The sequence below is a fragment of the Bison bison genome, unplaced genomic scaffold, assembly GCF_000754665.1.
Source record: "Bison bison bison isolate TAMUID 2011002044 unplaced genomic scaffold, Bison_UMD1.0 scf7180017864469, whole genome shotgun sequence".
NCBI lineage: Eukaryota > Metazoa > Chordata > Mammalia > Artiodactyla > Bovidae > Bison > Bison bison.
Window position 1 is genome coordinate 4,342,632 of NW_011495030.1, and position 20,663 is coordinate 4,363,294.

The 20,663-nt window shown below is 44.6% G+C and overlaps 1 protein-coding gene across 1 annotated transcript in view; it reads left to right on the top strand.

The window, feature by feature from the left end:
• The first annotated feature begins 3,616 nt into the window (after window positions 1-3,616).
• DMRT1 (doublesex and mab-3 related transcription factor 1) overlaps window positions 3,617-20,663 on the top strand; it is a 95,672-nt gene continuing 78,625 nt past the window's right edge. The window contains exons 1-2 of the mRNA XM_010860692.1: window positions 3,617-3,916; window positions 7,277-7,460. Coding sequence (XP_010858994.1) covers window positions 3,617-3,916; window positions 7,277-7,460 — 484 coding nt within the window. The remainder of the gene's footprint in view (window positions 3,917-7,276; window positions 7,461-20,663) is intronic.

The following is a 20,663-nucleotide window of genomic DNA, read 5'->3' on the forward strand; positions in this document are numbered from 1 at the left end:
AATGCTGATATGATATTCACATACAAGTCTTTGTATAGACCTGTTTTCATTTCTCTGTGGTAAGATATTTAGGAATGAAACTGTTGGGTCTTATGGTAAAATTTTCCAAAATTGTTGTGCCATTTTGCATTCCTACTAGCAATACATGAGAATTGTAGTTTCTCCACATCCTAGCCAGTATTTGCTGCTACTGCTACTGCTAAGTCACTTCAGTCGTGTCTGACTCTGTGCGACCCCATAGACGGCAGCCCACCAGGCTTCCTCGTCCCTGGGATTCTCCAGGCAAGAACACTGAAGTGGGTTGCCATTTCCTTCTCCAATGCATGAAAGTGAAAAGTGAAAGTGAAGTCGCTTAGTCGTGTCCGACTCTAGCAACCCCATGGACTGCAACCTACCAGGCTCCTCCGTCCATGGGATTTTCCAGGCAAGAGCACTGGAGTGGGGTGCCATTGCCTTCTCCGCCAATATTTGCTACTGTCTATGTTTTTGAGTATAGCCATCCTAGTGGGTGTGACGTGATATCTCATTGTTTTGATTTGCATTTTCCTAATGACTAATGATATCAAACATCTTTCCATATGCTTAATGGTCATTCAAATATTTTCTTTGGTGAAATATCCATTCAAAAATTTGCCCATTCTTCAGTTGGTTTATCTTTTTATTATTGTATCACAAAAGTTCTTTATGTATTCTAGATACAAGTCATTCATCAGATATGTCCTGTATTTTCACTTTCTTAATGATAGCTTTAGAAGCACAAAGGTTTTGAATTTTGGTGAAGTCAATTTATCAATTTTTTCTTTCCTTGCTTGTGCTTTTGGCATCATATCTAAGAAGTCTTTGCCTAACCCTGCCATGTTTTAGGATTGAACTCCCTTCTTCCTCCCACTTACCAGTATGCCCTGGACATCTTTCTACCTCAGTAAATACAGACCTGCACCATTATACTTCACAGTTTTGTTTTGCAAAGAAGGGAGGGAAGAAAGGAGACAACAGGGCCAAACTATTCAAAATATCCAGGACAACTCTGTTCATCCTTGAGGTCTTCCCACTTTCCTTTTGTATTGTCTTGTGTCTGGTACCTCCTCTGTTGTTTGTGAATAGAAACTTTATTAGGTTATTATCTTCATCACAACATTTTATGTTTAATATCTTGGTCACACAGTTTCCTAGCCCCAAATTTCCTGTAGGAGGCTTAAGTCCCTCCATCACAGACTCTAGTGAGGGGATGCTCGTAAGAAACATGTGTTCCCCTGTAATTTGGGATTTGACAGCTGCTGCTTCTGGCATTGACTTCATTCTCTGGAACTGGACTTGGCCTTGAGAGTGATGCAGCTTTGGGTAATGTATTAAAATGGAAATATGGAAAAAGAAAAGTAAATAGTAGATAACAGTAATTGGTATGTGTGTTTTAATGAAAGTCTGATGGATATTCCTGAACCAAATAGTGGTTATCATTTAACAAGCTCCAGATTGAGACAGATGGTTGCATCCTGGCCCCTGTCCTAAGTAAAGCTTTGCTGGCTTGATGGGTAGGATATGAGGTATCATGTAAAGCTAGATGCTTCTTTAAGAAATAATTTTCAGAGTGAGGACACTAATAGAGAAAATCCAGGCTGAGGGAAAGAGCCTGTGAGAGGGGCCTCAGAATAAGAATGGGAAAGGCAGGCTAGATTTCAGAGCTCAGGGCTGAAAATGCTAATCTGCTAAAAAGTGAAAGTTGCTTAGTCGAGTCTAACTCTTTGCGACCCCATGGACTGTATAGTCCATGGGATTCTCCAGGGCAGAATACTGGAATGGGTAACCTTTCCCTTCTCCAGAGGATCTTCCCAACTCAGGGATCGAACCCAGGTCTCCCGCATTGCAGGCAGATTCTTGCAGCTGAGCCACAAGGGAAGCCCAACAATACTGGAGTGGGTAACCTATCTCTTCTCCAGGGGATCTTCCTGACCCAGGAATCTAAAGGGGGTCTCCTGCATTACAGGCAGATTCTTTACCAAAGGAGCTATCAGGGAAGCCTACTCTGCTTAATGAGAGAGTCAACAGACAAACATTTTGATGCGAAGTTAAGTGGGATGGCAGGATCCTTTGGGGACCTAACTCCTACTGTTAGGGCCAAGAATTTGGAACTAGAGTACTAACACTGGGGAAAAGAAAGGCAAGCAGGGGAGAGATATAAGGGCAGCCCCCAACCCCCACCCCAACCCCTGGCTGGACAATGGCCATCCCAAGGTTAGAGACATGGCATTGAACAAAAAGGGTGTGTAAAAATCAACAAAAAGCTCAAGCTGCTAAGTGAACTCCTCAATATATGAGGCTGAAAAATGCAGAGGGAGATCTTTCAAAGTCCTTTAAGATGCAGCCTCAGGTCCTTAACTTCTGTTTTTCATGTGGAAAACAATACAAAGCCACTTGAGGAGCCAATTGCTATGTGCATGGAATATGGAATTATACTGGAAGACTAAGAAACAGTGAGACCAGCTGGACGCTACTGCAGAGATGCAGACCTGAGAAGGGCTGGCTTTACAGGGACACTTTGGTGTGCAGGAAGAATGGGTTGGATTTGCTGTGCAAGTGCAGAGAGAAGACAAAAATGGTGGGGAGTGGCAGTGAGGGAAAGACTGTAAGAGGATTTGGGGGTTTTGGAGATATAATTAAAATGCACAGATCTTAAGTGTGGAATGAATTTTGATAAATGTGCTCATCTCTGTCCCCTGCAACCCCAACAGAGGTTTTTAAAAGACCGAATTTCCAGTGCCTGCAGATCCTAAGTGAGGCTGCTTCAAAGGCAAGAACCTGTAAGCCACTGAAGAGAGAAGTAAGGACTAGAACTCTAGATCTGAAAGTTATATGCAGCCAGCAAGTGGAAATCTCTTGAGCAAGTGAACACAGGTCCAGGAAGAGGCAACCGGAGAACAGGCCCAATTTGGGGTGCGCATGGACCCACTCTCCCACTGTGGGTCTTATTTGCTGATATAACTGCAGAGGCTTCTCTTTGTTCAGGCCTTCAGCCTCAGACTTATCTTAAATGAGGAAGAAACTGCTTTCTGAGCTGGCCTCTGTCAGTCTGTCTTATGGAACTTGCAGAAGGGCGTCGCTGGGGGGAAGGGAGCCGGAGGATTCCAGAGGGGGGTCCGCACCTCCTCCCAGCAGCCTGCACAGCTACCTTGCTGAGCTGGAGCCCAGCTTCCTCAGTACAGCGTGTTCTGGCAGCCCGTGCACCCCGGGGAGCACCCCTGCTCCAGGTGTGCGCTCGCAGTAGCCCTCCAGCACTGCCCTCGGTGTTTGCAGCTCCTGCAAGCTTGCACGCAGCGGGAGCCAAGTGGCTAGAATTGGGGGGGGGTGGGCGTGACGGCGCTCCTTAGAGCTCTCGCCCGCCCAGGCAGTCCCGGGAACGTTCTGAAAAGTATCCAGAAGTTCTGTGCCGCGCGCGCGCGCGCAAATAAAGGGCACAACCCCCCACGTCTCTGGGCGTTGCGAGTCCCGACCTCGCCAGTCCAGCTGCACCTCCGGCTGCAGAACGTACGCGTTCTGCGCCTCCTCCTCTCCAGCCTCGCCGTCGGCCGGGTGACCCCCTTGCAGCTACCGGAGAGTCTGCGCTTCTCCGTGGGGCACCATGCCCAACGATGATGCGTATAGCAAGCCCTCCGCACCGTCGGAGGCCCCGCAAACCCCGGGGGCACCACCGCAGGGCAAGGCCGGGGGCGGCGGCGGCGGTGGCGGATCCGACTCGGGAGCGTCGGGCACGGGCGCCGTCTCGGGCAAGAAGTCTCCGCGGCTGCCCAAGTGCGCGCGGTGCCGCAACCACGGCTACGCGTCGCCGCTCAAGGGCCACAAGCGTTTCTGCATGTGGCGGGACTGCCAGTGCAAGAAGTGCAACCTGATAGCAGAGAGACAACGCGTGATGGCCGCGCAGGTGAGTGCGGGCGTCCGGAACCGGGCTTCAGCCCCCAATTTTTCGAGTAAAGCCCCTGGGGTCCCTGGGGCGCCATGTGGGGTTCTGAAGGAAGGTGGCGGTGCTTGCCGACAGCCACTGCGCGCTCGGGGCCGGGGGTCCTAGCCACGCTCCGATGTTGCGCTCCGAGGGCCTGGACTCGTCTCCGATGCCGCAGGCGGAGCCAGGGAGGTGCGGGGTTCACTCGGCTCCCGAAGCTCCGGATCCGTGACCCAGCGGGAATTGTGGGGTTCGCCCCTTCGGGGATCCTCTGACTGTCTGACTTTCTCTTTCAGAGCTAGCTGAGAGTTGCAGGGTTCGCTCTGCTTGGGAGTCCCCGAGATGCCTAAACTCATTCTCCAGCAGAGAGTTGCGGGGTTCGCGCTGCTAGGGAAGGGGTCCCCGGGATCTCTGACCCCGCCTCCAGCAGCGAGTTGTGGTGGTCGGCCCTTCGGGGAGCCCTAGGCATCCGACCTCACTCTCTGAGCAGAGTTGGGGGGCTTGCTCCCTCGGATCCTTGACTCCGCCTCGAGCAGGGAGCTTATAATTGGGTGGGGGTGTTGGACGGTGCCTTCTCGGGTTCTGGTTAGGGGGAAGCGGAGACCCGGCCGGATAACGCGTCGCGGCGGGAGTCTGCTTTTCTGGAAAAGTCGCCCTAACGGACGCCGGCGCGGCGTGGTCCTCGCTGTGCTCTTGGCGCTCTTTTTCGTATTCGCCGCGGTGGATCCTGGCTCAGCCATTTTGAGCACTAGGGAAATTTCATTTGCGCTTTAAAGTTTGCTGTCTCGACCGAAGATATTCAAGTACAGGTTACTTTGAATGTGTTTTAAAACACACTTAAGAATTTTAAACGACCAAGCAGAGGAGAAAATGCAAGCGTTTGAGGTTTTGTCTGCTGTTGGGGCAGTACTTTTGTACCTTAACAGAAATAAAGTCGTTGGTATCCTGAAAGAATTTTTAGAAGAGAATAATACACATTCTTTCCAGCTAAAAGTTGTCCCATCCTTTTAAAACAGGTTATTTACAATGAAATATTACAAAGAAATGTTTACTAACGAAGTGCTATTTTTGGTTAGGAACGGATAAATATCCTCCACTGAAAATGGTATCAGTAAGAGCCTTGAACAGGACTTAACATTCTTAGAGATTATACTTTTTATATACACCCATTTTTAAAAAATGTTTTAAAATAGGTAGATTCGGTCTTCACAGACTGTGAGGGAAGTCATGGAAATACAGGTTGTTTTACTTGGTATTCTATTGGTTTTTAGCTTAATCTATAGTGGAAAAGAATACACTGAATATAGCATTTAAATGCATCACTGAACTTACTGGAAAAAAAAACAACGGCATTTAGTTGTTTTTGTAGGTAGAAAATTTTTTTCTGAATATTTAGCTGCTGGCTTTAATATTTAGTGTGGAGAGTATGCTTGGGAGGGGGATTTTTCTCATAATGTAAGAAAAATATGCATCCGAGTAGGGCCATTACCCACTCCAGTGTTCCTGCCTGGAGAGTCCCAGGGACGGGGAAGCCTGCTGGGCTGCTGTCTATGGGGTCGCACAAAGTCCGACACGACTGAAGCGACTTAACAGCAGCAGGGCCATTAAGTTTGAATAAGCTGTATTAGTAGGAGTACTAATTTGTAAGGAGGCTGTTCGCTATGTTAAAAACAAAAGGAACTAAAAATTATTTTAATAGTATAAAACGAGTATTTTCCACACCAGAAGGCTTGTGCTGTGCTGAGTGAAATCCTTTAAACAGCCATGTAACAATCATTCTAAAATAGCTTGAAATTGATCTTAAGAGCCTAAAATGCATTTTTAAATCAATTGCCTCACCTTCCATGTTTAAATAGCATTTCCTAAGAGCCCTTGAGAGGTCTTTGTAAAAGTGTTTTTAGTTTATGGACTGTATAATACTCTGTATGTTGTGTGCATGTGTGAGATTTGTGTAAACCAGGGCTTTTTAAAGTGCACTTTTTTGTTGCATTGACATACTTCACAAGTTCATGGGTATTCTTTTAAACATTTGTGGTCAAATCCTTAATATTCTGTTTCTAAACTTGTTTAATAATAGAAAACTCAAGACTTAAACTTAATTATTCAATCTTATATTCAAAGATTTTTTTTTAAGTTGAAGACTCCTCTTGTTAGGAGTAAAATTACTTCCAAGTTAACCATCTTTCTCAATTTAAAGGCTACAGTTTTCCTAAAACAGTCTGTAAATTGTAGTTACGCTTCTGGTTCACCATTTTGATGTCAACTTTTTGGCTTGTATTTCAGCCTCTGAGGTACAGGTGCTTCCCTTTCTTGTTCCATTATCACCAGTGGTCACTTTCAACAGAAAGTCTGCCTTTTTCGGTTACTTGTAAACAAAAATACAAATTTTTTTTTTTTGGACACAACTTTTCAACCTTTCACTGTTCTTTAAAAGAAGAGGGACCATGAGCAGTGTCTTAGGAATGCTGGGTCCTGTCCAGCCCCCACTGGGAGATCTCACACCTGCTTTCTCCTTTTCTCCCCACCTCCACCTCTTTCTCCAGGGACTTCCAACACCATGTTGCAGCCCCCTTTTCCCCATTACTTCCCTCCACAATCCCTCCACCCCACCGAATAGGGCTCTGTGGGTTTCCTGAGCAGCCTCTGCCTTCACTGTCTACCCTGCTCCCGTGTCGGGGGTAGTTCTGCCCCTTCATCCTTGCCTGTCAGGCTTCACTCATGCGGCTCTTCACGGCCCCGTTGCAGCACCACCTCCGCTCATCCTTGCACTTAAAGCCCCTTTTGTGCCTGTCTTGTGGTGGTTCACGTTTTGTCTTGAATTGTAGTTGTGTGTTTGCTTCGTGTCTCTCCTTTTAAACAGTGAGTATCTTGGGATCTAATCTAATCTTACTATATCTTGCTGATCGAGGTTCCTAATACAGTGGCCTTTTCCATATTTGTGGAAGCAAGCAATGAGTGATCCCATTCTCCTTCCTTCCTAATCTGTCAGTGCTGACTTCTGCTCTTCACTTTGAATTCCTCTGCTAACTGCAGCTTTTTCTCTTCCAATCTTTCCTCCTAGTCTACACACACATTTGTTTATTGAAAAGTTTTTGAGCACTCACTCAAAGCTCTAAAGGACCTCTGACACTCAACCATTTTTCAGCTTTGGCTGCACATCAGAGTTACCTGGGTGGCTATAAAAAGAAATTGGGGGTGGGGAAGAAATGAAGGATTCTCAGACCTCATCCCTGGAGGTAATGGATGGAGATGTCTGGGATGGGCAGGGCTTCAGTGGTTTTGGCAAAGCTGTAGGAGTGATTTTGGGGTGCTGGAGGGTGACCCACTGCCCTGTGCTTCCAGGTGGCCCTGAGACGGCAGCAGGCCCAGGAAGAGGAATTGGGGATCAGTCACCCCATCCCGCTGCCCAGCACGGCTGAACTGATGGTCAAGAGAGAAAACAGCAGCGGCAACCCGTGCCTGATGATTGAGAGCAGCAGCTCCTCGCAGCCGCCACCGGCCAGCACCCCCAGCACGGCAGCTCCAGGTCCAGGTAAGCCTGTGGGCCCGCTGGAGGGAAGAAGGGTGTGGCCACAAAGACAGAGCCTCAGGATGGTTCTGAGTCCCAGAGCACATGTAGAGCTTAGAGGGTTTCTTAAAAGATCCTGCCTCTGAAGGTTTGTTTTGGCTGCCTCACAAAGGAGGTGGGCCTGAATTCTAGAACCAGAAGTTCGACAGCTTCACTTTCCTGTTGTTTTTTTGCCAAGGCTGAATCTGGACAGAGTCAAAATCACAGAATACCGGAGAAGTTAGTCCAGAATTCATCTCAGTCAGCCCCTTCCATTCACGGGATCCTCCTGGTGGGAGCCAAAGATCCTTGGTTCCTAAAGCTGAAAGTCCTTTCTCTGGGAAGGACTGCAATTCCACTTGGGGAACATATCTTAAAAAAACAGATTCTGGGTTCTGAGTTTCCATGGACACTGGAATTGAGGCAAGGCATGTCTCATTGGCTTAAATTCTCTCTCATGTGCTAAGAGTATATCAGGGGCTAGAGATGTATACTGATTGATTTCATTCTTAGAAGAAGGAGGTATTAATTCTGTTTTATACTATGTGAAAATTGAGGTATAAAAAGTTTTAGTGACTGGCTACATCTGTCAGACTAAAAGTACCTGAATGGATCCATCTGCCTCCAAATCTCACAGTGCTTACTGCACTGGATCTGTAAATTACCTTGAGAATCATGGTGCTCTAGAGCTGCACTGCCCAACATGGAAGCCTCTAGCCTCATTGGGCTGCTTAAATTTAATTACAATGAAGTAAAATTAAAACTTTTATCCAGAGAAGATATACAAGTGGTAGAAACCTCAAGGAAAGATCTTGATACCATTAGTCATTAGGGAAATGCAAATCGAAGCTATAATGAGATACCACCTCATACCAGTTAGGATGCTTACCATCAGAAAACCAGATAATAACAATATTGGTGAAGATGTAGGAAAAATTGGAACTTTTGTGCACAGTTAGTAGGAACGTAAAACGGTACAGCTGCTATCGAAAACAGTATGGTGATTTCTCAGAAGTTAAAAATAGAATTATCACATGATCCAGCAATTCCACTTCTGAGTGCATACTGAAAAGAATTGAAAACAGCATCTTAAAGAGGTATTTCTACATCCATGTTCATAGCAGCATTATGCATAATAGCTAAAACGTGGAAGCACCTCAGGTGTCCACTGACAGATGAATGGAAGCGCAAAATGTGGTAAAAAGAAAACTATTTAGCCTGAAAAAGACGGAAATTTTGACACATGCTACAGCATGGATGAACCTTGAGGACTTTATGCTAAATGAAATAAACCAGTCACAAAAAGACAAATACTGTATGATTCCACTTACATACTCGAAGTAATCAAAATCTTAGAGACAGAAGGTAGATTGGTGGTTGTCACAGGCTGGGGGGAGAGGGGAATAGAGGGTTATTGTTTAGTGAGTATAGGGTTTCAGTTTTACGAGATGGAAAGAGCTATGGAGATGGATGATGGTGATGGTTGCAGTACATCACAAATGTAGTTAGTATCACTGAACTGTGCACTTAAAGATGGTTGAGATGTTTGTTTTTATGTTGCATGTATTTTACAACAGTAAAAATAAATTTAAAAATTTTAAACATTTAGTTTCTCAGTTGCGCTAGTCATATTTCAGGTGTTCAACAGGCACATACGTAGCTAAAGCTGGCCATATGGGATAGTATGTGCTTCCATTTCTCACTGTTTAATGGCACTGGTCTAGAATACAGGAGCTCTAAGAAGCTCACCAAACTAGGATCTGCGACATCCCATTGGCAAATATAAAGACATATGTTTTATACTAAATATACCCGCTGAGATTCACAGAATCTTGAGCCTTCTAAGGCTCCATGAAATGTAACCTTGGAGTAGGTTTTAAGTAAACTTTTCATAAGTTAGTTTGCTGTGCTTAATCACTGGGCTAAAGTTGTCAGCTACCTCAGTTCAGTTCAGTCGCTCAGTCCTGTCCAATTCTTTGTGACCCCATGAATTGCAGCCAGGCCTCCCTGTCCATCACCAACTCCTGGAGTTCACCCAAACTCACGTCCATCAAGTCGGTGATGCCATCCAGCCATCTCATCCTCTGTCGTCCCCTTCTCCGCCTGCCCCCAATCCCTCCCAGCATCAGAGTCTTTTTCAATGAGTCAGCTTTTCGCATGAGGTAGCTAAAGTACTGGAGTTTCAGCTTTAGCATCATTCCTTCCAAAGAAATCCCAGGGCTGATCTCCTTCAGAATGGACTGGCTGGATCTCCTTGCAGTCCAAGGCACTCTCAAGAATCTTCTCCAACACCACAGTTCAAAAGCATCAATTCTTCGGTGCTCAGCCTTCTTCACAGTCCAACTCTCACATCCATACATGACCACAGGAAAAACCATAGCCTTGACTAGACGAACCTTTGTTGGCAAAGAATGTCTCTGCTTTTTAATATGCTGTCTAGGTTGGTCATAACTTTCCTTCCAAGGAGTAAGCGTCTTTTAATTTCATGGCTGCAGTCACCATCTGCAGTGATTTTGGAGCCCCAAAAAATAAAGTCTGACACTGTTTCCCCATCTATTTCTCATGAAGTGATGGGACCAGATGCCATGATCTTAGTTTTCTGAATGTTGAGCTTTAAGACAACTTTATTACTCTCCTCTTTCACTTTCATCAAGAGGCTTTTTAGTTCCTCTTCACTTTCTGCCATAAGGATGGTGTCATCTGCATATCTGAGGTTATTGACATTTCTCCTGGCAATCTTGATTCCAGCTTGTGCTTCCTCCAGCCCAGCATTTCTCATGATGTACTCTGCATGTAAGTTAAATAAGCAGGGTGATAATATACAGCCTTGACGTACTCCTTTTCCTATTTGGAACCAGTCTGTTGTTCCATGCCCAGTTCTATATGTTGCTTCCTGACCTGCATATAGGTTTCTCAAGAGACAGGTCAGGTGGTCTGGTATTCCCATCTCTTTCAGAATTTTCCACAGTTTATTGTGATCCACACAGTCAAAGGCTTTGGTCAGCTGCCTAGTTGTCATTAAATAGCTGTGCAACTTTAGACAAGTAACTTAAGCTCTCTGGTGGTCTTGTTTCCTCTTCTCAAAAATGAGGGATGAGCTCTTTGAGGGTTTTTAAGATCCTCAGAGTCTTGACTATTATAAAGAAGAAGATTAGAGGGCACCAGGGAAGCCAGGTGAGCGACAGAGTTACAGTACCTGCTGCAGGCAGGTGTGTCTGTGCACCTATCCTTGGGTGTGTTCCTGGGGCTACAGAATCTCTAGCTAACAAAGGGGATGGTATTATTTTCTTGTTTTAGCTTTGTTGTGCATAAAACATATTTATAGCCGTTTCAGAACTTTCCTGTTCATAAGAAGGGAAGGAGTATATCTATCAGAAATATGATTCTCACACTTTGGAATTTTAAGCTGTACCTAATTACCAGAAGATAGTATCGGGTCAGGGCAGACCTGGCGGATTCAGCTGGAGGTCTGATACGGGAATGGTGGTGGGGGTGCCAGAGGAGGAGAGAGGGGAGTAGCTCATTTGATGTTCACAAATATCTTAGGAAGTAGGAATTACTATTCCTATTTACAGATAAGGAAACCAGTGGTAAGGAAACTGCCCCAGAATAAGGCTGAGTTGAGCTGGGATTCAGTCCAGGTCTGTCCCATCCCAGAGCCCACGGATTTGCCGCCTGCCTGTGAAGGGAGGTTGTGAGAATAGTTGCTGTGTTTTCTTGGAAAATGGACAGTTATGATTAGAGTTTATGGTTGAATCCTCAGACGGGATTTGGGGCTTATGGGCAAATTGAAACACAGCAGGGGCAGCACCATTCTCGGTTGGCACAGAAAGCTGCAGCCGTTGGTGTTCACAGGGAGAAATACAGGGACAGGCCCGTGATGGATCAGCATTAGTCCTGGGCATTTTGTTGGAAACCATGGGTGAACTTGGCCTACCCTGCTGTATCCCACATTGCACTTCATGTTTGATTTTACACCCCACCGTGGTGAAGCCTTGAAGGATTTCAGGCTAGATGGAGTTCACAGTGACCAAGAAGTCCTTGCAGGGCATTTCAGAGTGGTGATAGGGAAAGTTACAAATAGAAGCAGCAGAGGAGCATGACAGAAGGTTCAGGGTCAAGGAAGATGTGACCAGATTCCCTTCTTTGCTCCTGGAGCTGATGGACCTTGGAGTCAGTTCAGAGTCTTGAACCAACGCTCCAAGGGAGGGAGTGTGGAAGCCAGTGGTGTGCGGTGCCCTGGGCTCAGCTGAGGGCAGGAGGTTTTGCCTGCTCTGGGAAGATGGACCCTTCCGAATCAGCCTACCTCATCTCAGCAGGGCAGGAGCCTCGTCCATCATCATCACTCACAGGACGTCCACCGAAGCCCTTGAGTTGGGATCATGAACTTCTGGGACATGAGCAAGAGGAAAACAGAAATGCCAGTAGAATTAAACTATATAAAGAGAGAAATGGAGGGAGGGATGGAGGAAGAGAGGGAGAGAGAGAGAGAGAGTGAAGCAGACAAGACAGCTTGAAGGATGTTCCTTAAGTTTTATGTAGCACATGGGGTGTCCAACTTCCTGCCCTACATCATGTACTACTGACAAATGTGTAACTAAGATTACATCTCTAGAGATAAGAATTTCTTTAAAATAACATTTAGCTTTATGCAGGAATTGGTAAACATTTATAGAGTACAAAAACATACTCAATGACTACGTTCCAAACCCCAACTTGTGGGTCTTCTATTTGTTACCTCAGGATTACAGGTGGAAGCTTTACCTGTCTGTCTATTGTTTTCCTGTGTATATGTATATCTATAATGTATATATTTAACATAGCAGGAGTATATTGCTCCCACTTGTGTGTAGTTTTTTTTTTAATATAAAACCATGGCATTTTTTAATGGCCTGGTATTCCATATCAATGTGGAACGCTAGGATTTGCAGTTATTTTGTGAAAGGTGAAAGTTGTAATGGAATGGTGCAGCCCACCAACTGGCTCCCACGAAGGGGCAGGTTGCTCACTTTCTTTTTCTAATACATGATGTTGACTGCCAGGGCAGTGGCTTAGTGAAATCCAGTAGATGTTTATGTCCTTGAGGCTTCTTAGTTATCTCCTTTTGGCTCCTGAAAGTGCCCAAGAATTATTGCCAAGATTATTGGCTGAATCCTGAGGCCACTGTGAAGGAAATTGAATTTGCTGAATTGTCATTTCATCTATTAGAGAGCTGATCCCTCTGAGTAAGTTAACTTACCACAGTCTCTGCGATCCTTAGCTGAAGATTGGCTAAGCTAGATCAAAACACTGCTGGATGATTCCTCCAACAATGATTATAAAATATTATATAATTGTGGGTAACACCGTGAAGGAACAACGTTTTGAAGAAATGCTTTGTTCAGTGGTATCTTTTATATGAACAGGATCAGATATGCTAATAAGTGTACTATCAATTAACAAATGATTTCTTCCCAGCCATTTTGGAGGCGTCCAGAAAAAAAGGTGAGCAACTTTAGTTATAAATGACAATGAGTTAATAACAACTTCAGCATTATTTCTGTGGTTTTACTTTTTAAATTTTAGCAATACACACACACACACACATATATATAGTTATCAACTGACTTGAAAAAATCTCATAAGCATAATATATGTAATATATTAATAATATATTTTGAAAGTTATCAGCTGACTTGAAAAAAAATCTCATAAGCATTCCTCCTCTTTGACGTGTGGGCTCCTTCCTGTTATTTCATACTGTATTTTGCTTTTCCTTAGCCTCCTGTGCAGCAAGTAGAAAGAAGGCCATTTTACCTAGAGCTTATGCTAAAGTCTCCATAATTCTTGGCTCTTCTGTGCAGAGCTGTCAGATGAAGGGCTGCATTGTAGAGAATTTGGTTTGGCATATGTGTCCTTTGTAAGTGAGAACCTGAATGTTATCTCCTGGGGCCCTCCCTTCTGGAGCACCCTGGGCTTCCACACACACTCGCATGCACACTCCCCCACGCTGAGCCGCCTCCTGCCGTCTCAGGCCTTCCCCCACTGCCCAGCGCCTGTGACCTGTGACCTGTGGCCTGCTTTCACTCACCTTTCCCCTGTTAGGTCAGCCAGGCCTGTGTCTGATATTGACAGGACACCCTCCTTCACTTCTCTTCCTTAGCTAGCAGTAACTCCACTTCAGCACAGAGAAAGAACTCATTCGGTAGGCAGCACATGCCTTCCTGCTTGTGTGCTTTCTAAGGGTTCGAATGCTGTACAAACATGCAGTGTGGTAGTTTTAAAATGGAATAATGTCCCAATGCAGTTTTTTTGCCAGTGAGAAATGACTGATGAACTAACAGCTGAAGATGTTGAGTTATTTAAGTTTCTTTAAAAATAAACTTTATTCATTAGAGAAGTTACAGATTTACAGCAAAATTTAGAGGAAGGTATAGAGATTGCCCATACATCCCCTGCCCCCACACGTAGACAGTGCCCCCATTATCAGCATCCCCTACCAAAAGTACATCTGTTACGACTGATGAGCCACACAGACATGCCACCATCACCGAGTCCAGAGTGTACAGAAGGGTTAACTCTTGGTGGTGTACATTCTGTGAATAAATGATGGTGTGTACCCATTATTATAGTATCATACCAAGTAGTTTTGCTGCTCTAAAAATCTCCTATGGAGTTAAAAGTATTTCAGTTTTTATCTTTGCACTTTTCCGTGTTGCACAGAAAGAAGCATTTCAAGTGAAAAACCTAAACATTTTACCAATTTAGCTTGAGAGCCGATATTTCTAGGATTCTGGCCACTTAGATGAGATGAGCTCCATTTGATTTTAGACAGAGCTCAATTTCAAGTTGATGGAAGATGTGGAAATTGGGTTTAAAAAGGCCTTCAGATAAAAGTATTCCCCAATTTTGTTTTCAGAGTCAAAGAAATTTCCAGAATGTTTAATGAAATGAAATCTCCTTAAACTGAAGTAAGAATAGGAGGCTTGAATGAAAGAAAACCCTTAAGATTAATTGTACTGATCATTTTGATGGCCTAGTATTTTAAATAACATCTCAATTTTATTCATTCTAAGGGCAGTCTCTATTTACATGTCAAATATAGCAGTTAATTGACCTGATAGAAATTCTCCATAAACAGTGTTTCTATAAAAAAGTTGACAACAAAATATATAGGAAGTAGCCTACTGGTCTACCTTGGCTAGACTGAAAATTCGGAGCCATCAAAAAAGGTAAATACAGTGTTTAAAGTTATAAATTGGTTTTAATTGAAGTATAGTTGACTTAACAGTATTACTAGTTTCAGGTGTGCAACATGGTGATTCAATATTTTAATAGATCATACTCCATTTAAAGTTATTACAAAATAAAATTAGTTTTATAACTATATGTAAAAAGTCAAAAGAAGCGTGTGACTGATTTGCACTTCTGTCTCCATTGTGAAAATGTAATCTTAAGGGCAGGGATTGCAGTTTATTCATCATGTAACTTATGTGCATAGTACGGTACCTGGCTTTGTAGTACATGGTCAGTAAAGTTTTGCTGAATATATTAATGATGGTTAAATTTGAAATTTTGTTTTAAAACACTGTGTTAGTGATCATGAACCCACCTACAGATACAGAGTAAAATCACTGATCAGTCTGCAATTTTGGTGATATTTTTAAGTGTTTCTGATTTTTTAAATGCCTAAAAATTCAAATTAGTTTAACAGCCTAAGGTATAATTCATATTCTGTATACTTTGTCTGTTTAAAGTGTACAATTCAGTGCTTTTTTTTTTTTTTTAAAGTAAATTCGCAGAGCCGTGCAACCATCCCTGTAATCTAACTGTGGAGCGTTTTCATCTCCTAAAAGAAACTCTTCCCTTGTAGTCATCTCCGTCTGCTCCTACACTGGGGTCATAGCTGACTTTTTTCACTTAGCCTGATGTTTGCAAGATATACCCCTATTGTAGCCTGTATTAATATTTATTATTCCTTTTTAAAAACTCAATACTACTCCGCTGTATGGATATGGTGAGTTTTTTAATTCATCAGATGAAGGACTTTTGGGTTGCTTACACTTTTTGGCTATTATGAGCAATGCTTACATAACATTCTGGTGTCAGTTTTGTATTAATATATGTTGCATTCTCTTGACTATATTCAAAAGAGCACAATTTCTGAGGCATATGGTAACACTTCCCAAGTGGTGCTAGTGGTAAAGAATCTACCTGCCAATGCAGGATACATAAGAGAAGTGGTTTCTATCCCTGGGCCGGGAAGATCCCCTGGAGGAGGAAATGGCAACCCACTCCAGTATTCTTGCCTGGAGAATCCCATGGACAGAGGAGCCTCTCAGGCTACAGTCCATAGGGTCACAAAGAGTCAGACACGACTGAAGCGACTTAGCACACGCACACACGGTAACACTATGTTTAACTTTTTGAGGAACTGTCAGAGTTTTCCAAAGAGGCTGCACTGTTTTACTACATTCCCACCAGCAGTGTGTGAGAGCGTCAGAAAATTCATGCTAAAGTTTTTTAAAATTAAAAGGTAGCATGCCTTCATTCAGGTAGAAACTATAAAGATACAAAACCCAGTCAATGGGTCTTTGGTGACCAGAAGTTTAGATCATGGAGGATTCTCTGGGATTGCATCTTCTTATTACTAGAAATATTAATATATTAATACTGCCTTTAAAAAATTTCCTCTTTTCCCTCATTATCACATATATTTTATAGTGAAAGGAGTAGTGTTTGAGGAATTAAACCACAGAAGAACCTGGTGACTGGTTTTCTTTGTTGTAGTATTGGCTGATAGAAACATTGGTTTGTTTCTGAAGGGCTTAAGCAACTTCCTAGACCTTGGGTGACAAGCATTTCCCCAGAACAAGGGAGAGGGGATTCTACTGCCCTAGAAACGTAGGAAGAACAATTTTTATCTTTGGGCTTCTAAAAGTGGAAGACTGCCATCACTCGTGTGGAAAGCAGAAGAGAAACCCGAGAGCTGGGGAGAATGGACAGCTGTTCTCCACATTACCAGTGAGAAGAGAGTAGATCATAGGTTGTCATAGCTGTTGATAGCATTGGGAAACTTTATAGGTGGTAACGTAAGTGTTGTTGTAGTGCTGTACAGCTTTACATTTGCTGCTGTAGGAGACTTTTGGAATATCAGAAAGCTCATGTGTGTTAGCTGTTTCTCCTGTCTGTTCCACAGTGTCCCCCCGAGTCCTTGACCCTTGGGTTCCTGGTTATCTGCTGGTTCAGGGATCCTGTCCATTGACTACCCCTTCAGCCACACACTGGATCTTGTGAATGCCTTTCTGTCTGGTCTGTTGTTTTACTAGCTAATTTATTTTTGAAAGATTTTATTGTGGCAAAATATGCAGAACATAAAATTGACCATTTTAACTGTTTTTAAGTGCACAGTTCAGTGGCATTAAGTGTATTCATATTGTTGTGCAACCCTCCTCACCATCCTTCGCTAGGGTTTATCTTCCCAAACTGAAAGTCTCAATCTACAGAGTGAGAATTCCGCGTTCTTTCCCTCTCATGACCTTTTTGCTGAACACAGCCTCTTTTGTTAGCTTGGCTTTCTTGGCCTCTGGAATCACCTGTAGACTCACATGAGATGATTGCTTTTATCTTGTCAACATCTGTTCTTTCCTTTCTTCCTTCTCCCAGGTCTGCAATTTTTGCTTTATTGCTGACTTCTGTCCTTGTTCGCATGCTGTGCTTAGTTGCTCAGTTGTTTCCGACTCTTTGCAATCCCATGGGTTGTAGCCTGCCAGGCTCCTCTGTCCATGGGGATTTTCCAGGCAAGAATACTGGAGTGGGTTGCCATGCCCCCCTCCAAGGGATCTCCCCAACCTGGGAATTGAACTGGGGTCTCCTGCATTGCAGGTGGATTCTTTACCAGCTGAGCCACCAGGGAAGCCCATACACCAGTCTAATCTGTGCCTCTTGGGTAATGAGGACTTTTAAACTCTAGTAAAGTCTCTCAGAGGGCTGAGGCCAGTAGAGAAGGGGACCCAGGGTAAGGGCTGATGCGCGATTCTGTGAATTCTGTACCTCTGCCAGGTGATTTGGACTCTGAGCCTAGAAATGCTCTGTGAAGTGCTGTGAAGCCCGTGGGCCCCTGGGGGCTCTGGCTGCTGTCTCACTGGTTCTTGACTAGTCATGGTTCCGTTGGCAGTGGTCCCAAGCAACTCTGTAAGTGCGTGTCTGAATTTCTGTCTCAGTCTAAAGGTGTCTTACTTTTCAACTTGTAAAAAAATTCAATGTGATGACCAAATTTGCTGAACCAAATTGTATTTCACACGCAGTTTCCTCTGGTCTCTCATGTCTGTCGGAGTTTACAATCACTGAATCCCGTCTTAGTGTACAATACCTCTGAGCATACTTTTCAGAAAAAAATGCACAAGAAACTCTTAAAATAGGCTATAAGTAGCTGGTTTGTTATCAGAAGGAAGTGCCAATTCAGTATTCAAGTAATAGCATATTTTCTGATGTTTATTGGCAGTGAGAGTTCTCAGATATGCTTCAGACACCCAGAGTCAGCTCAGTCCAGTGTATGCTCCCAGCTGACGTGGTATTAATTTCAGCATTTATAAAGCTACCCCCTATTTTTGCATCACCCTTTACTCTGGTCCTGAAGTTGAGGGTTTATCCAAAATACAGTATATGCAGTAATTCTGGGAAGCAGATTGGATCCATCTAACACTAGTAAATGTTTGCTGAACTGAGTTGAATTCATCTTTGCTGATAAGTCGACTGTTTGGCCCAGAGTCCCTCCCTCCCTTTTTCCCTTTCTTCCACCTGTTTCATTTTTCACTTATTCAACAAATATTCATTATGTGACTGCATTGGGTCAGACCCTTTTCTAGGCCTGGGGTGTATATCAGTGCCTAAAACATCTGTCTCTTGTGGATCTTGCACGTCTAGCAGGGGAGACAGTGGATAAACAAGTACACCAGTGAGTGAGCAAGATGCTTTCAGAAAGTAGGAGCACTGAGGAGACAGAGTGATGGGATGCATGTGTCTGCAGGGGTCATGGCATTGACAGGGTGGTTAGGGAAAGAGGGCCCCTCGAAGGAGATTGAATCCGAGCTCCTCCTGAGTGACAGTGAGCCATTGTGGTCAAGGTTTGGAGGAAGAGCCAGGCAGGAGGCACTGCAGGGTGAGACGCGCTTAGAGCAGGATGCAGGCTGGTGTGCTCATTGCTGAGCGCAAGGGTGACGTAGCTGGGGGCCACAACTCTCTGGCCCTTGGAGGCCACAGAAGGAGCTGGGATTTTATGCTGAGTGCCATGGGAAGTCACTGGAGTGTTGCAGGGTGTGTGCTGTGGTCTGATTTATTCTCTTCAGAGGTCTCTGCTGCTGTGTGGAGTGTAGTTTGAAGGGGGAGCACGCGAAGACTGCAGTTGCCCAGGCAAAGGGGTGCTGCTTGCACCAGGGTGGTGACAGTAGAGCCGGGAAGAAGTGGGGGACAGGAGGACTGTTTTGAGGGCAAGTTTACATGTAATTTTGGTAGATGTTGCCCGCAGCACTCCCTCCAGAGAGAAGCTGCCATGACACTGGCAGTGCTAGGTTCTGCGGGGCTTTACTAGTCTGAAAGTTTGGTACGTGTGGGGTGGTCAGAAGAATAATGGCCCCCCAGAGAGGTCCTCACCCCTGTTCCGGGGGCTGGTGAAGATGTTACCTTCAGAGCAAAAGGGACTTTGCAGATGTGATTCTAATTCATGGGTCTGCAAGCAGGGTGGACCCCAGATTCCAGGTGGGCCCATTCTAATGCCCGAATCCTTGGAAGTGGAGAACCTTTCCTGGCTGCACCAGAGATTCCACGACAGAAGATGCCAGGAGGTTTCAAAGTCAGGAAAAGACTTGACCACTGTGGCTGCCTTTGAAGATGGAGGAAGGGGGTGCCAAGGCAAAGATTTCAGGAGTTCTCTAGAATCTTGGAACTTAGCTGACAGCCAGTGTAGAAATAGGACTTCAGTCCTACAACCACAGGGAACCGAATTCTTCCAGCATTCTGACTCAGCAGGGTCAAGGATCCTCCCCTGGTGCCCACAGAAACAAACACAGACCCGTTAACACCTTAATTTCAGCCTGGAGAGACCTTGGTCAGACTATGGGCCCAGAAAACTGCAAGAATAATGCATTTGCATTGGTTTAGATGGACAGGGAGGCCTGGCGTGCTGCGATTCACGGCGTCACAAGAGTCGGACACGACTGACCAACTGAACTGAACTGAAAGCTGCTATATCTGTGGTGGTTTGTCACACAGCAATAGAAAACAAATATAGTTGATATAGTTGATATTTCCCCTTTCCTTTGTTAGACTGAACATTTTTCCATATGTTACAAGATCATTTGTATTTTTTCTGTGAGCCATCTGTATGTGTCCTTTGTCCATTTCTTTATTGAATTTCTTATCTGAGAGTTCCTCGTTTATTATGGAATTGGCACTTTGTGATATGAGTTGCAATCCCTGCCCGCCCCCCTCCCCGCCCCGCCACACACACTATTTGGTATTTTAAGCCAGGAGACTGAGACAGCTGGGGGCAGACTGCAGAGGCCAGGAGCCCAAGGATTGGCCCTGGTCACTGCGCTCTGTGGACAAGTGGAGGAGCCTGTGGCTCATCTGGTTCCCCATCAGCAGACCAGAGCCAAATAGAAATGTCCCCATGGTGGAGCAGATGCACGTGACATGTTCTTCACACTCTTCCAACTTCTCTTAATGCCCTCATTCAGTGTAACCATGGGCAGAGCTCAAGTTAAGCTAAGGGTTCCAGAGATTGAACCATTTTACATTCTTGTCTGGAGCTGTGGTCTACAGATTCCAATATTACTGTCTGGTGTATAATAAGTCAGCACAGCCATGACTGCAGAGTGGGATACACTTGTCTAGTCAGATAATCCAGGCTGCTGGAGACTAATCTTATCCTTACTGATGTTACATGAAATTAGACTGTGTGTTACCCATCAGTTCAGTTCATTTGCTCAGTCGTGTCCGACTCCTTGCAACCCCATGAATCGCAACACGCCAGGCCTCCCTGTCCATCACCAACTCCCGGAGTGCACTCAGACTCACGTCCATCGAGTCACTGATGCCATCCAGCCATCTCATCCTCTGTCGTCCCCTTCTCCTCCTGCCCCTAATCCCTCCCAGCATCAGAGTCTTTTCCAATGAGTCAACTCTTCGCATGAGGTGGCCAAA